This window comes from Mus pahari, chromosome 5 (assembly GCF_900095145.1).
Source record: "Mus pahari chromosome 5, PAHARI_EIJ_v1.1, whole genome shotgun sequence".
NCBI lineage: Eukaryota > Metazoa > Chordata > Mammalia > Rodentia > Muridae > Mus > Mus pahari.
The window spans coordinates 94,525,135-94,543,061 of record NC_034594.1 but is presented as its reverse complement, the minus strand read 5'-3'; the positions used below and the strand labels follow the sequence as shown (position 1 = coordinate 94,543,061).

Below are 17,927 nucleotides of genomic sequence, written 5' to 3'. Positions count from 1 at the left end.
AGTACCCAAGGAGCTGAAGGGGGCTGCAACCCTGTAGGTGGAACAACAATATGAACTAACCAGTACCCCCTGAGCTTGTGTCTCTAGCTGCATATATAGCAGAAGATGGCCTAATCGGCCATCACTGGGAATAGAGGCCCCTTGGTCTTGCAAACTTTATATGACCCAGCACAAGGGAAAGTAATGGGAGTGGGTGGGTGGGGGGGGGGTATAGGGAACTTCCGGGATAGCATTTGAAATGTAAATGAAGAAAATAATTTAAAAAAAAGGAACTATTTACTGCTTTTATTCCTGAATCAATATAATTAATAAATATACCTCATAGGGAAAAAAAGGAAAATAAGGATTATGCTCTCAAGGTACTTATAATAAGGAGTAAAAGAATAATGATCAGATTATAAGAAAAGGTTCACTGGCAGTGCAGTTATAATGACTAACAGATATCAGGATGTTTTTCTGTGGGTATGATGGAGCTAACTTAAAAGGAAGACATAGGAGTTAATTAAAATAAGCATCAGAAGACTGGAGTCCACAGGGAAAGGAGGCTGAGCACCTATTTAACAGCTACCTGGGGAGAGCTGCCCAGCTGGTGATTGTGGCTCCTGGTAGACTGGCTGGATGTTCCGGGCTTTAGTTATTTCCTGGGGCTAAAATCTGTAGTACACATTGTAAAAATACTATTATAAAATATATTCTGTAGTTTTTTAGTTCATGTATATTTAAATTTTAATATAGTAATATGATCTTAAAATTACCCTTATGAAAAGATCAATAGCCACATCTATTTGAAATAATAACTTAATTTGGAGGCTTAAAAAAAATCAGCGGTGCCTGGAATTTTGCTGCCTCCTCCTTTCCCAAGCATCTGCTTTCCTGTGTTCCTGTTGCTCCTTTCTGACTTGAAAATTGAAGCTGTCTGGTGACATGAGAACAGCTCTTTCCCACTGTCTGCTCTGCTGCTGGGAGCACCTCCCTGGCGGTGGTTACTGTAGGGCTGTGGGAGAGGATCCTAACAACTTGGGCTGTTTGTCTGCTCTGGCTGTTTCCCCTTTTCTACACTTATTTTTCCTGGAATGAATAATTGTCTTTATGTGTACTTACTTAGTGTTTACTTTTCTCAGCCTCTTAGTTGCAAAACTAAAACCACTAGGTTTATGAAAGAACTGGGTATGGTGTTTGCATTCTCTGTTTCCTTCCAATCTTGTAGTTAGTGTTTTCAATTATAATGTGCAATATTTTTATATAACTAGTAACTATTTTAACTTTATTTAACTTTAATATTCTTAGTAGAACATTAAGCAAAAAAAAAAAAAACTTAGTTTAAATTTATTTGAACTTTGCTGAAATAGATAATTATTTGTATTTTGAATGCTTAGTTTAGAAAAACAACAACAGCCAGGTGGTGGTGGCACACGCCTTTAATCCCAGCACTGGGAGGCAGAGGCAGGCGGATTTCTGAGTTCGAGGCCAGCCTGGTCTACAAAGTGAGTTCCAGGACAGCCAGGGCTACACAGAGAAACCCTGTCTCCAAAATCAAAAAAAAAAAAAAAGAAAGAAAGAAAAAAGAAAAAGAAAACAACAACAAAAGTCTGCCCCATCAGTGTCTGGCACTGTTGTGTAATCCTTCACCTACCTTAGGTACCACTTACTGATCCCAGACACTTGATGGACATCATGAATGACTGCTTTCTCCTGCTAGAGCAGCTCCTTATAAAAGGAGGCACTAAGTTTGAAAAGTTACAAGCGGGACTGGTGAGATGGCTCAGTGGGTAAGAGCACCCGACAGCTCATCCAAAGGTGCAGAGTTCAAATCCCAGCAACCACATGGTGGCTCACAACCACCCTTAACAAGATCTGACTCCCTCTTATGGGGTGTCTGAGGACAGCTACAGTGTACTTACATTTAAAAAAAAAAAAAAAAAAGTTACAAGCATTGCTCTATCTTAAAAAGTATTTTAAAACTTTATGTTAAAATCTAGCTTTAAAAGTTATTTTTGGAATGAAAAATGTATTTAACATTTTGAAATATATATAAAAAGTAGTGTTTCAACCTTTTTCAAATTAACACCTATAGCCTTTACTAAACAGCACCGTTAGTTTGACACTCAGTCGTTGCTTTTCCTTGCTGTCAGTCTCACTGGTTTTGTACTGGCAGAAATGCTGAGCTTCCTGAGAAGAACGCTTGGCCGACGGTCTATGCGCAAGCATGCTGAAAAGGAGCGGCTCCGAGAGGCACAGCGTGCGGCCACACACATTCCTGCGGCTGGGGATGCCAAGTCCATCATCACGTGCAGGGTGTCCCTTCTGGACGGAACAGACGTCAGTGTGGACTTGCCGGTAAGTAAGACTTTGTTAGCTCTCGGTTGTGTGTGAGATCACTACTGCCTGTGCTTCCCGGGGGCTAGGTGTGAGTGTGGATCAGGCACGGGAGCAGTCATGGACATGCACGAGGAAGTGTAGGGCCAGAGGACCTGGAGTCAGTGGCAGTTGCAGGAAACATTCATTGACTGATAGGGCAGTTATTGATGTGAATTAACTCTGTTTGTGTCTGCATGCGTGCACGCGCGCACACACACACACACACACACACACGTGCCCGTGTTCATGTTTATAGACAGGATCACAGTATGTAGCTCAAATTAGCCTTGGATTTGTGATCCACCTGCTTCAGCTGCCAATGTGGGAGTACAGTTGAGTGTGCTGGGCTTAAGTTTCAAAACTGTTTAGAGATACTAAATCTCTTTGTTCTGTTTTCAAAGAACAAAGTCTTTGTTCTGTTTCAAATACTTGACAAAACTATATAAATTATGTGATTTTTGAGGTGAGTTTCATTGAATATTTCCTGATGTCTGCTGTTTTACTAAAATTCAGTTTGAACAGTCCATTTGGAAAATTGATGAGTGTTTGTGTCTTTGATATGCAGTTGAATACATCCTGAAAGACCTAAACTGCACAAGTTGAGAATGAAGAATTGGAGAGTTTGCTCAGGTTCAGGCTTTCTTTGTCTTTATGGTGGTGGTGGTGGTGGTTAGATTGATTGGTTGGTTTGTTTGTTTGTCTGTTTGTTTATTTTTGAGACAAGGTCTCAGTATGCATCCCTGGCTTTTATGAAACTTAGGAACCTGCTGCCTCAGCCTCCTGAGTCCTGGCTCACAGGTGTGCCCACCACAGCTCTCTAGCAGTGTTGCAAGTCCTCATTGTGTGTGCTTGTTATCTGCATGGACATTGGATTGTACATTTTTAGAGTGTTTGAATCGGTAAACTTTAAGGCATCTAGATTTTCTTCCTGTAAGGGCTTGTTGCGGGTTTATGAGCTATTCCAATATCAGATACTTAGTAAGGATAGTTTTTATATTTATTTTTTATTTGATAAGAATCTTGAAGAGTTTTTTGTGTATTAGTCCATTAAAATATCATTAAATATTTAGTGGAAAGCCTGAGATTGCTGTATGAGAACTGGAAAAAAAATGTATTACCTAATGTTTGAACTATGAAGCCTTAGGGTTGTTGAAGGGTAGGCTGTGCTAAGAGAATCTGTAGAGAAGCCTTTTTAAAAGGCAGTGTGGTGTAGAGGAGGAAGGTGTTCACCTCCAGGAGAAGCAGAGCAGCAGCTGTTTCCTGACTGGCAGAGAGCGCTGATCCTTGATCAGGTCCTAGACAGGACAAGAAACAACTGCACCAGCACAGTCAGTTTTAGATTTGACATTTCTAGGAGCAAAACCATGGCCTTTAACAAGTTTTTAAAGATTTATTTACTTTTATGTGCTTGAGTGTTTTGCATACATTTGTGATCAGTTGAGTTATGATAAGGATACTAATACTGCTCAACAGGAAATTGGTTTTTTCTCCAACAAATGGTTTATATCTACATGCAAAAGAATAAAGTCGAACCCTTTTCTCATACTACATATAAAAATTGAAATAAATCAAAGACAAACATAAGAACTAAAACTGAAATTTTTAGAAGAAAATGTAGAAATATTTATTTTCTCAGATAATGACATCAAGATAATGAGTAACAAAAAAGAAGATATCAGGCAAATTTATCAGATATCAGAATTAAAAGTGTGTGCCCTTCAAAGGGCTCCACTTAGGTACAAGATTGTATAACATAATAACAGAAATTACTTCAAAATTAAATATCAGATAAAGAACTTATATCTAGAATACATAAAAATTGTTGCAAACCAACAAAAGACAACCCAATTTAAAAATAAGCAAAAGGTCTAAGTAGAAATTGTTTAGTTAGGACCGACAAAATAGATGAGAAAAAATATAAGAGCATTCAGTCAGGTGGGTCATAGTTCAGTGGCCAAGCGTGCTGGGAAGCATGAGGCCCTGGCTCAGCACCAAAACCCAGAAGACAAACCATAGTAAATTCTTATTCACACTGGAGTAAGAAGGAAGGCCGAAAGTCAGATAATAGCAAGTATTAGAGAGAATGTAGAGAAATCAGGATCCTTTAACGCCAAGATTGGGAAATAGAAAGCAGTTGCTTTGAAAAACAGTCCCCTATCTATTTACATGACAGAACATTGTTACCTTGTGACTAAGTGTTTCCACTTTTCAAGACCTCTCCAAGAGAATTAAAAACTGCTTGCACAAAAACGTGTAGGTGTTAGCAGCATTGTTTCTAACAGGGAGAAAGAAGGAATGACTGAGGATGTCAGGATGTACAGGTAAAGTCAAGTCACTACCTGTAGAAGAAATGAAATACTAATATTTGAACAACGTGGATGATGTCGAATATGCTAGTGAAAGAATCCAGTCACAGGGCTGGAGAGAGGGCTCAAGCGATTAGGAGCACTGGCTGTTCTTCCATAGGACCCAGGATTCAACTCAGAGAGCACACATGGTGACTCACAATTGTCTGTAACTCCACTTCCAGGGAATCTGACACCCTCACACAAACATACAGGTAGGCAATAAGACCAATGCAGATTGAAAAAGTAATAAATTGAAAAAGAAAAAAGAAACCAGTCACAACACGCATTTTGGTTTTGTTTTACAAGAGCCTAGAACAGGGAAAGCTATAGAAATGAAAAGGTAGATTAGTGGTTTCTTGGGGCAGATACCTGGGAACTAGCAGAGAGGTGATAGAAAGTAGTAGCAATAGGGCAGACTCTATTTTAGAGGTGATAAAAATGTGTACTAAAATCCATTGACTTACATGTTTCTGTTGGTTTTGAGACAGTGTCTCACTATGCAGTCCTAGCTGGCCTGAAACTCACTATATGTAGGCCAGCCTTGCCTCAAACTCAGACATTGCCTGACTCTGCCTCTCAAGTGCTGACATTAAAAGTCTTTGACTCCAGACCTAACCTAAATTACATCCTTTTAATGGGTGAATTGGATATGAGTTACATTTCAACTAAGCTTTTCTTTCTTTTTTTTTAACTTCTACCCCTCAAAATGAAAACAACAACAAAAACCACATTTTTTTGTGTATATGTCTGTTTGGGTGTTGTGTTTTTTATTATGTTTTGTTGTTTTGGAGCCATGGAATATGCATGAAATGACATTTAATTGTAAATATAGATGGGAGACTTGATTTAGAACAGGGGAAGAAACTAGAAACCTCTAAAGCATTGCAGGAAGGAGGAGATGTGAGATTGCAGGTAAAGGAGTGCGTATTTAGCACACAGAGATGGTGAGGGAAGGAAGAAGGGTAAGCACTGTGGGCCAGGCCATAGTCACAGGGTGGAAAGTCCGTCCTGAGAGAAGAGTCGGCTTCACAGAGCGCGTGACCAGTGCCAGTGGAGACAAGTTCTGTGGTCAGCAGTGTGTTTGCTAGTCAGGTTTTAGAAAGTAAAAGGAACTGTTAGTGGCAGTTGTGGTGTTTGGAATGTTCTACACTCCTTTGGACTTAGTAGCTGCTTTTAACACAGTAGTTGTTTGCGCAGGAGCATGGAGGGAAATGAAAGGTTACCAGCTAGAAAATGGCTGAATAGTGAAACTTGAGTTGTTCCAAAGGATAGGAGAATTGTTCCTTGGGAATTGGCATTGTATATGCAGACAGAGGAAGAATATACTGACAGAAATAAATACCTTCTGAGGAAAAGAAAGGCTTATAAAAGCCTTCAGGGCGGGAGAGATCTTACAGAAGGTCCTATGTTCAACAACTATATGGGAATTCTCACAACCATCTGTAATGGGATCAGATGCCCTCTTCTGGTATGTCTGAAAAACAGCTAGAGTGTACTCATATAAGAAAAATATAAATAAATAAATAAATAAATAAATAATGCCATGATCCTCTTACTGTGTAGTGGAATGTGTAGCGGTAAATTGCTAACCTATTCTGAATTCCCAGAGGGTCAAAGGGTGGTCAGCCCTTCTCCACCCGCCAGAGTTCCCTGGATTCATGAATGAAACACATAATACACACACACACACACACACACACACACACACACTCACACACACTCACACACGGACATGCAGCCTTTATATTAACAGGTGGGCTTCTCCTTAATTCCTCGTGACTAACCCACTTTCCCTTCTGATATTCCTGAGTTACACTTGCTAAATCTGTATTTTATCTCGGCTATCCTAGACCCAATCAGGGAGTGGACCATGTAAGCACAAATCCAATCCACCACATTAATGTTCCTGGAGTAGAATGTGAAGGGAGAAGAACTGGTCTGACTGAGAGAGAGGCCTGGAGTCATTTGTTAGAGAGAAAGAAACTAGGTAGTGCTTCTAGGACAGAGGCAGCAGATGTGGGATTTGTAGTGGCCTAGAACTCTACAGGTCTCTGTTCCCCACCCTTTCTACTTGGTGTTAGGTTAGGTTTTCTATTGCTGTAATAAAGCAACATGACCAAAAGCAACTTGGGGGGAAAGTAATTATTTGACATACAATTTGACAGTCCTTCATCAAGGAAACTCAGGGCAGGAACCTGGAGGCAGAACCTGAAGCAGAGGCCTGCTTACTGACTTGCTCCTCTTGGCTTTTTAAACTTGCTTTTTTATACAAATAGAACCCAGAACCACCTATTCACAGTGGACTGGGCCCCACAATATTTATTATTAATCCAGAGGATCAGTGCCTTGGTCAAACCTCATCAGCTCTTTTTTTGGGGGGCGGGGACCAGTAGATAGAAATTAACAGAGAGAACCACAACTGGACACTGTGCAGAGAGGAAGACTTCTAATAAATAAGATGTCTTCACCAGACCCCTCCCCTCAAAGCTCAGGGATCTGTGCATGAAAGAGGAGGATTTAGAAAGTGGTAGTGGATGATGTCAAACAACAGCATGTTCTAGAACAACTGGACTGATGAGGGATACACATATGAACTCACAGAGACTTTTGCAACCAAACCACTCAAAGGGCACTCAAGACCACAATGGTCATGGAAGCGTGAGAACAAGACATATATTCAAAATTTGTTTTCTTCAATTATCTTTCTTTCCAGGGACACTCCTGCAGCCAAGATAACCTATCCTAGGCAAGAGAGAGAGAGGGAGACAGACAGACATACAGACACACGCACATGGGACAGAAAGAAGATTCTAAAATCTTTCATTCATAATGCAGTCTACAAGAAAAACCTATTGCAAAAGAAACTTGGGACAAATGGCTGTCTGTGGTGTCTATTAGCATACCAAAAGGGGTGCTGGCTCCTGGCTGTTCTCAGCACTTCTCACTCTTCCCCCTACTTCAGCTCCCATGGCTTCCCTTCCCTCAGCTTCCCATCCCCTTATAGCCTGCTGTTCAGGCTATCTGCTCTTTTGGTCTCCTTTGCCTGCACTCTTGGGCTTCATCTCTCTCCTCTTATCATGACCAAGTCTTAGTCTGTTGACCATGTTTATTCTGCTAATCTTTCTGCTCTGGACTCTTCCAGATTTGTCTGCCTGTATTCTCCCTTACATATTCTACTTTACTATACCTTGGAGTGGTCATGCCATCTGTTTATACATCCTCTGTCTCTAAAATTCCTCATTCCTAGAATCCCCTAACCTGGACAGATTCCCTTCCCTACTGAACTGCACCCAGTTACAATTAAAGGAGTGGGAGTGGATTGCTGTCCTTAATGTTGTGATGGATGACATGCAGCAGGTAGAATGCTGCAGGAGGGAGCTCCTCAGCGGACCATGCCATGCTTCCCCTGAGGACTCCACCTAATATAGTTAAGGTTTATTGGCAGAAAGGGAAAAGACCTGGAAAAGGAGTGGAGGCAGGGAAAGGAGTTGTTTGTTGAAAGTGATTAGCTGTGGTTTTGTGGTTCCTGCAGCAGAGCTAAATGAAGCAGTTATAGACTTTAGAGTTAGATTGGTTTTTCTTGTTATATTTAATATGGAGAGGGTAACTTAAATTCCTAAAATACAGAGACAAGTACATAGAAGTATCTAAGAAGTCAAGACAACAAAAACTACATTACAGAAAATACTTCAATGTGAAATAAGTTGGCTTGAAAAAGGCCCAGTGAAAATATTAGATGGGGGGAAAAGCACAATTAAATAAAAAATACAGTGAATGAAATTGGGATCACTTAACATCAAGAAGAAATTGGTGGCCTGGAGAGATGGCTCAGTGGTTAAGAGCATTGTCTGCTCTTCCAAAGGCCCTGAGTTCAATCCCCAGCAGCTTCATGGTGGCTCACAACCATCTGTCATGTGATTTAATGCCCTCTTCTGGTGTGTCTGAAGAGAGCAACTGTGTACTCACATAAAATAAATAATTTTTTTTTAAAAAAAGGAAGAAATTGGTGAGGTTATTTGGGAATCTTCCTATTGGAAGAAATGAAGCATTAAAGAAAATTTAGAAATAAGTGGAAGACTAAAAGAAGTACTTTTTTTCTCTAAGATCACAAATAGGGCAGTGACCCTGCTTAAACCTCTTATTAATTAATTCATCTTCTTGCTGTTTCAGAAAAAAGCCAAAGGACAGGAGCTGTTTGACCAAATTATGTATCACCTGGACTTGATTGAAAGTGACTATTTTGGTTTGAGATTCATGGATTCAGCCCAAGTAGCAGTGAGTATCTTTTGGAAGTTCTATTATGACTACAGAAGTGGCAATTTTCAGATCATGGACTAAGTGCTTGAAAGCTAAAATACACTCGATGGTTTCTTTATTTTTGTGTCATTTCCTATAGCCTGAAACATAATCTTTATCTTATTTCACTTGTTGTTGGTTAAAATATGGTCTTGTTCTGCAGCCTGGGCTGGCCTAGAGCTGGCACTCTTATCTTACCTACACCTTGGGATTATAGTTGGGTACCACTATATTTTACTATTCCTTTCTTTAAAATCACCTAAAATACTTTTTACAAAAAAATCTGGCCTTAATCTGAATTATGAAAGCGACATTTTAAAGATGGGGTTTGGAAATTTAACTAGGGTATTATAAACCATTGTGTAACAGAAAGGATAGTAATACTGGAGTTTTATGTGCTCTTAGGCAATTGATGTTGATTTCTAGTTTATAAAGTCAGCAGGCAAGCATCTCTTAAGGTTTCTTTCAGATCTATGATTCTTTGCCTATAATAACTTTTTATGCCTTTCAGATGAGCGAACAGAGTACGTACAGAGTAGGAAGTTGGAAGCTATTCAAACAACTGAGTGCTATATTGTGATTTCACTGAGGTGTGTTTGAAAGAAATAGATGGTAGGGATGAGAGGGATTAGTAGTTATGCTTAAAATTGACTATGAAAATTGTTAATAGTTGGAATATTTATTCTTTAATAATTGGAATTGGATCTTTTGCAAACAGATGATTTTTTGTTTCAGAAAGTTATTTAAATATATTATTTTTATGTTGGGGCATGTTTTTCTACATGTATGTCTGAAGTCAGAAGATGGCATCCTCTGGGACTGAAGTTATAGATGGTTGTGAGTCACTATGTAAGTGCTGGGAATCAAACCCTGGTCTTCCACAGGAGTATCCAGTGCTCTTAACTCTCTAGCTCTTGTTTCAGAAAGTTTTATGTAGAAAAATTGTATGGGATTATTTAGAATAAGATAGACTGAAGTCAGAAGAGTTACTAGTGGCTGGAGAGATGCTCAGCAGTTAAGAGCACTGACTGGCTGCTCTTCAGTGGACCCGAGTTCAATTCCTGGTCCCCACATGCCTATAACTCCAGTCCCAGAGAGTCTAACATCCTCTTCTGACCTCTCTGAGCACTGCACACACTTGGTTTACAGACATACATTCAGGCAAACACAAATACATAGAAATAAATAAAATCTCAAAAAAACCCAAGTTATTGTAGCACTTTGGTAGAAGTAATAATAGGCAGAGAAAGCAGAAAGAATAAGGCCATTAAGATATTAAGCTCACTGGCATGCGTGTGAGCACATACATATATGCATATATACCCCAGAACTCTGAGACTATGGGAAATCTCTTCATATATACATATATCCAGATTTTCCAAAAAAACAGAACAATTATGCTTAACTCTAGATAAACACTTTAAAGCTTAAATTTTAACCCATTTTATTTTATAGCATAGTAAGCGTAATAACCCCTTTCAGTTACTTGCTGAATAGCCACATTTAGTCCCATAATAAAATAAATTGGTATTGAATGAACAGTTCATCTTATTACTGTATACAATAAGCTTGATAGATTAAGGGCAGGTGTTTTGGTTTGGTTTGGTTTAGTTCGGTTTTTCGAGACAGGGTTTCTCTGTATATCCCTGGCTGTCCTGGAGCTCACTTTGTAGACCAGGTTGACCTTGAACTCAGAAATCCGCCTGCCTCTGCCTCGAGTGCTGGGATTAAAGACGTGCGCCACCATGCCCGGCCTTTTGTTTTTGTTTTTGTTTTTTTTCTTTTGTTTTTGTTTTTTTGTTTTTTGTTTTGTTTTGCTAAAGCATATAAGCCAAGGTACCTAATTACCTTGTCATATGTACTTTATTGATATACCAGAATCTAAAGTGGGCAGCAAAGTATAAGGATCCAAGGTATTAATGTAATATAGTTTAGTCTTAATCATGTGGCATCTAAAATTAATGTACCACATTTTAATTCATCAGTTTTACCAAGCAGTCCAAAACGTGTATGGTGCCTACTGAATTATGGAGTCATCATGGAGATAACCAAAGTTAATAAGTAAATGAATTAAATTTTATTTTTCTGTATGTATGTATACATAATAGTTTGATACTATTTTTGAGACAGCATCTTACTTTTTATTCCTAGCTGACTTGAAATTCTCTATGTAGACCAGGTCGGCCTTGAATTCAGAGAGAGTTGTCTGCCTTTGCCTCCAATATACCAAGATTAAAGGCTTAATATACCTTATTAAAGGCTTTATTTCATTCAGTCATTTTATAATTGCATACACATATAGTAATTTCATAGTTGAAACAATCTCATATCCACAGAACATCTATAAGAGTGGTACATTTGACAGTTAGGGGGTAAGATGTCCTATTATCCTTAAATTCTTTCATGTATGCTTTTTGTAAACAAGCATGATTTATAGTTTCATACAACCATCAAACCCAGCAATTGAGAAATCCTCACCATCTAATCTTTATTTTAGCTCAATAGAGTTGTCTCTAGAATGCCCTCGATAGCCACCAAACAGAGTCCTGTTTTGCTTAGTTGTCGTGTCTCTTTAGTTGCCTTTAATCCAAGACATTGTGGTTCTTCGGTATTTTTATTTTCATGGCTTTGAAATCTTTGAAGATAGAAGCTGGTCACTTTGTGTACTGTCCCTTTGTGGATTTGTTGTTACCTTTGTGGATTTGTTGGTTCATTTTAGAAGGTAATCCTGTGTTCTGTGTTCCATTAAAAAAAAAAATGCATGTATCTATTGAATATATCATTCTGAGAGATCTCTAATTACTTCCTCAGCAATCATCGCTGAGCACTGAAGTTAATGGCAGAGTCTTGGTTGTTCATCACATGATAAGCAGTTCTGGAACCTGTGACCCACTGCCACTGTCTCTCATCACAGAAGATAATGCTACTTGTATTATTAGTCTGGAAAAAGATCAAAAATAGAATGATTTCTGTTAAATGTGTGTTGCTTCCACACACCTAAAAAATTATGAAAGTATAAGCAAACCTGATCAGTCACTCCATTTCTCCTATGCAAATGCTGACTATGTTTAAGCCATTGAATTATTCCTGGACTATTTTATTGGAGAGGAATTGGAGCTTATGAACTGTAGTGTCCACTTATCTTACTTTGACAAGAAAGGTGGTAACTAGATGATCATTTATGTAAAAATTTCAAAATAAGTAGATCAATATGGACAGAAATAGTGCTTGCTAAAGTATAGTGTTGGAGAGGGTTAATAAGAATCAAGTGGTAATATATCCAGGGTTTCTTTAAGAAATGATGGAGTGTTCTGAAATTAGTGATAATAGTTGCACAATTCTGAATGTGCTAAAAACAAATGGTAAAATCTAAAGCAGCAAATTTTATAGTATGAAAAATGTACCTTGATTTTTCAAAGTGGCCTCATTTTGACATAAAAACACTATGGCTCTCCTAGCTGAAACCAACTGTTTTCCTCACGTACGTCTTTGCTCTGCTCTGTAGTCTTTCTTGTCAAGCTGTATCTCCAGAGGAGACAACTTCAAAGGAGTTCTTTCATCTGTTGAATCCTTCCCTGGTTTTATTACCATGGCAATGCTGGCTTTAGAGTAGAGAACTGGGAAGCATCCCCCCTTCTATTTTGTGTAGGACTCTAGAGAACATTGATTTGGTTACCTTTAGAGGTAGAGTAAGTAGCGGGTGTGTCTGGCCCTGGTCTTTGTCCTAGTTGGGAAGTTTTATTACCATATCTTAAATATGGTTTTTAAGGTTTATTTGTATTTGATATCTCTGGGTGTTGTTCTTGAATATAGGTTTGTGTACTATATGTGTGCATTGCCTACAAAGGCCAGAAGGAGGCATTAGGTCCTTTGTAACTAATTATAGAGAGATGTTAGCTCCCATGGCAGTGCTGGCAATTGAATATGGGACCTCTGGAAGAGTAACTAGTGCTCTTAACCTGAGCCATCTCTCCAGCCCCTCAGTATTACTTTTGTCCAGTCTATTGGTTTAATTTTGGTAGGTCATTTGTCTAGGAGTTTAGTCTTTTTTTTCTTTAACTTGTAAGTTTTCAAAATGGTCCCTCATAATCATGTGGACATCTGTACTACTTCTTGTAGTTTGTCTCTGGTATTATAAATATAACCTGTAATTGGTAGTAACAGTAGTTTACCCTTTGGTTCACCAATACTGTTTATCCTTTTAAAGAGCCATCTCTTTGTTATGTTGATATTTTATATTGTTCTTTTGATTACTATTTCATTATTCTCAGCTCTTACTGAGTTTAGGTTTGGCTTTCTTGTTCTTGGTTTTTTAAGACCTTGAGGTGTACCATTAGGTCATTGATCTCTGGTTTCTTAATGTTTAAAAGATTTTTATTTTCAATTTATGTATATGAGTGCCTGTGTTTATGTATGAGCAGCCCATAATGCCTGGGGCTCCTTGAGTTACTTTCTGTAGGCTCTGGGAACTGAAGTGTAGTTCTATGAATGAGCAGGAAGCTCACTTAACACCTGAACCATATCTCTAAGCTCCAGTGTTGCTGTGATGAAAAGCACCTTATAGAAAATCTGTACCCTCTCCTGGCCTCCACAGGTACAAGAATGCATGTGGTGCACATCCGTATATGCAAGACAAAAATGCAAAAAGAGTAAGCGTATTGGGTTTTTTTAAAGATGATTTACATACTTAGGTCACCTACATTTCAACCATGAATTTGACATTTTACAAAATTTTACCAAAGATACCTTGAAAATATTTTGTGGGCTGGTGAGATGGCTCAGTGGGTAAGAGCACCCAACTGCTCTTTCGAAGGTGCGGAGTTCAAATCCCAGCAACCACATGGTGGCTCATAACCATCCGTAACAAGATCTGACTCCCTCTTCTGGAATGTCTGAAGACAGCTACAGTGTACTTACATATAATAAATAAATAAATCTTTAAAAAAAAAAAAAGAAAATATTTTGTAATGGCTGGTCTAAGTCTTTTGAAATGATTTACGACAAACTGTTAACTCTTAGGAAGTGTTTCTTAGCATCTAGACTAAACAGAAGTGTTTTTATTTGATTACAAATCCTGTTTTCTTTGTGTGTGTGTGTATGTGTGTGTGTGTGTGTGTGTGTGTGTGTGTGTGTGTTTAGCAATTCCTAAAGTAGTTTAAAATGTTAAAAATGCCTCTGCTTACAGAGCTATTTCTTGTGAAGGCTGTTTTGAAAGATAGCTAACATTTCTGTGCTTTAAGCTCTTTGCCCTCTGCGCAGTGGTGGGAGCTTCCTCAGGCACTGCGAGGTTAGGCTCACTGAAGTGCTGCTTGCACACTGCATGCCTGGAGGGCCTAGGGTCAGGGTGTGTGTGTGTGTGTGTGTGTGTGTGTGTGTGTGTGTGTGTGTTGATGTAGGTCATTCTTTGGTTAGTTAAGTCTGTTATGTTTGTGATTATACATTATTGTCTTTTAATATACATGAGTAAATTGTTCTTCCATAACCAGCTGCTGAGAGTGAAAGGAAATATAGTTTCTATATTATTTTTAATATCTTAAGTTTTTAGTATCAACTAAACTTTTAAAAATAGGAAGTCAGAGGGAATTCTTTTCTTTTTAAGGTATAAACTGAGTTTTACACGTAAGAATCTGTATCTGCATGCTTTCCATCTTTATCTTCTTAGCAACTTAAACATAGCTCTTAGAGCCCCTGGTTCTAGGAAAGCACATAGGTGGTGCCTGACTCTGAGCTCTGAACTTTCCAGTCCCTGCCCATGGAATGCGGAGGAGATGAAAGAAAACAGACTTGAGAATCCGCAAACATGAGCTCAGACCTTCCTCATAAGAGTGGTGACCAGGACTCCCCCAGCTCCTAAATTGCACTTTAAATGTTTTTGTTTGAATTGTCTTACTGGAGTGGAGCTACAGGAATCCATAGCAAACACTGAAATTACTGTTTTGTATATATCTCCAACCCTTTCTCTACTGGCATAATTTTGTGTTTAATGGTAGGGAATTGGTAAGAGTAGAAAAATGTAATCATGAAAGTATTCTTTCGGTTTATGTTTGTTTTTATACTTTGTGTTCAAGTGTTTGCCTACATGTGATATGCATGGGGAACTCAGGAGCAGAAGGCATTGGCTCTCTAGAGTTGGAGTTAAGAGGTGAGCCACCTGATGTGGGTTCTGGGAACGGAACTCAGGTTCTCTGAAAGAAAAGCAGGTGCTCATAACTGCTGAGATAACTGCATATAAATACTTTTTGTTGTCTGGAGAGATGGCTCAGCTGTTATTAGCTCTAACTACTCTTCCAGAGGTCCTGAGTTCAATTCCCAGCAACCTCATGGTAGCTCACAACCATGTAAAGGGATCTGAGACCCTCTTCTGGTGTATCTGAAGAGAGCAACAGTATACTCACATACATAAAATAAATAAATCTTTTTTAAAAATACTTTTTGCAGTTTTATTTTTCTTTAGTGTATAAATGTTTTAACTGCATGGATGGATGTCTGTGCACCACATGTTCACAGTGCCTTTAAAGGCCAGAAGAGGAAGTCATATACTCTAAAACTGGAATTGCATAAGGCTGTGAGCCACTTTATGGATGCTTGGGAGTTGAATCCTGGTCTTTTGGAAGAGCAGCAGTCAGTGCTCTTAACCACAGAGCCATCTCTCCAGCCCCTCACCAGTAATCTCATTTACAATTTTATTGTTAGCTCAATGTAAATGTGTATATATTTGTACATTTTGATGAAAGAATTTGTAATACTTTATAGTATGTCCTTTAGAATACAGCAGTATGGCCGGGCATGGTGGCACATTATCTTTAATCTCAGAAGGAAAAGGCAGAAGTCCAAGGCCAGCCTGGTCTACAGAATTCCAGGACATCCAGGGCTATATAGACCCAAGGTTTTAGGCATCCCTCCCTATATGCCCTGGAAATACAAGTATCTGTTTTAGATCTTTTAAGTATTTGCTTTCATTTTTTAATTGCTATATTTTGCTTTTGTCATATTTAAATGTTTTGTCCAGTCTGTTATTAGATTGTTCTCTTGGGTTTTTCTTATGAAGTTTCTTGCAGGAAAATGTTTATACATTTATTTCTGAGTTAGACATGATGTCTCTCTCACTCTCCCCCCCCCCCAGATTTATTTATTTTTATGTATGTGAGTATACTGTAGCTGTCTTCAGTCACACCAGAAGAGGGCATCAGATCCCTTTTCAGGTGGTTGTGAGCCACCATGTGGTTGCTGGGAATTGAACCCAGGACCTCTGGAAAAACAGTCAGTGCTTTTCACCTCTGAGCCATCTATCCAGCCCTCTACGTGAGTTCTTGAGGCATTAGCTGCTGTCTATTAATAAAGATTCCTGCCTGGAGAGGTATGCTCATTTTGTGCTCTCTGAGACAGTACCCACATGACCAGCCATGAATAGGGTTTTGGGTTTGTTTTTTTGCTGCCACTCCCCAACTATAGTAAGAGGAGTAAGACTTGAGCAATGTCCAGGTTTGTAGTTCTGAGAGCAAACATTCTAGACACAGAAACTGTTTTTATTTTCATGCTCAGGGTTTAATAGCATTAGGATATTACAAGTCTGAGATAATTGAATATTGGGTTTCTGGGCCAAAATGAAAGCACTATTTGCTGTCCCAGGTTAAAGTCATTTTCAATAAATCAAACTTTTCTGCCTGTCAGTAAGATTTGTACAACTGAACATTTTCCATGCTGAAAGATGTTTAGAAGGGGGGCCTCCAACAATTTATTAAATGAAAAATGGCTAAGTATCATACACAACTTGAAATCCAGAAGAAACAGTAACATAGGACTGTCATGTGACTCAGCTGCAGGACTCTTGGCTAGGATGTTTGAGGCCCTGGGTTCAATCTCCCCCAGAACCAAGGCAGAAAGCATTGCCCAGCTGCTGCCTGAAATGTTTACAAGAGCATCTTATTAGAGGGTAGAAGTGCACACTGCTGGTACAGTTTTGTTTCCGTATGTTGGAAAAGAAAAGAGAGAAGAAGCCAGGCAAATAATTGGTAAGGAGAGCAAACAGAGTCCTGGTAACAGTGTGGCCTTATTTATTCTTTGCTTAGCAGGATCCTTGAAACTGTATCCTTGGCTCTGTGGGCTAGTTAGCACAGGAGCCCTCCCTTCTTTTGGTGCTTGGAATTGAAAGCATGCTGAGGAGAGCTCACCCATGTGTATGGTAGTTCAGCCTGTTGTAAGAGGCTGATGGGAGGGGTTTGTAATGAGAACTGAAGACGGTGCTTTGTCAGTGCAGGCATTAGGGATTGATTCAGGTTTGTTTGTGTTGTGAGCATTTCCCAGTGAAGAGGCTATAGAAATTAAAAGGCTGATACTGTTGGAAGCAGAATCTGCTTGCCAAGTAGAAACATTTTTTATTTGTGAAGCAGGACAATGCCTGCTTCATTTGATAGACGTCATAATTTTGAGGAAAATCTCATTTTTAAAAGCCCTTCCGGCTCTTTGGATGAGTCAGTTTTGCAGTGTTCAGAAAACATTCTCTGTTCAGTGTTAGTGTCTGCTTGTGAATCTTATAAAGGAATGGCCAGGCTTTGATATTTTTCTAAATCTGATTTATGTACATGTTTGTAGTGATAGCTGAGTTTTATCTATAGCCTTCTTTTCATTAACAGTCTCAAGAGAGCTGTTTATTTGGGATCTGGGTATAATGTAAACTGTAAGAGCCACCTCTTTCAAATTCAGTCCCTTTGTGAAATGCTTTGTGGTTGTCAACAAAGTTGCAGTAAGCAATAGCTCTTCATTAAATGTTAAAGTCCTACCAGCTGGATAAGTACTCAACTTTTGTTTTTCTGTTTACAGCATTGGTTGGATGGTACAAAAAGCATCAAAAAGCAAGTAAAAAGTAAGTGTTGGGAAATCATTTGAAAACAGCAGTGAAACATATCAGAGACACTGATTCTTAGT

The 17,927-nt window shown here is 38.9% G+C and overlaps 1 protein-coding gene across 3 annotated transcripts in view; it reads left to right on the top strand.

Annotated features, from left to right (window-relative positions):
• Positions 1–17,927, top strand: part of Epb41l5 (erythrocyte membrane protein band 4.1 like 5) — a 108,272-nt gene that overhangs the window by 4,950 nt on the left and 85,395 nt on the right. For all 3 annotated transcript variants that reach the window (XM_021197903.2, XM_029538512.1, XM_029538513.1), the window contains exons 2-4: positions 2,156–2,337; positions 8,877–8,981; positions 17,823–17,865. In XM_021197903.2, the coding sequence (XP_021053562.1) occupies positions 2,158–2,337; positions 8,877–8,981; positions 17,823–17,865 (328 nt within the window). In that variant the 5' untranslated portion in view covers positions 2,156–2,157. The remainder of the gene's footprint in view (positions 1–2,155; positions 2,338–8,876; positions 8,982–17,822; positions 17,866–17,927) is intronic.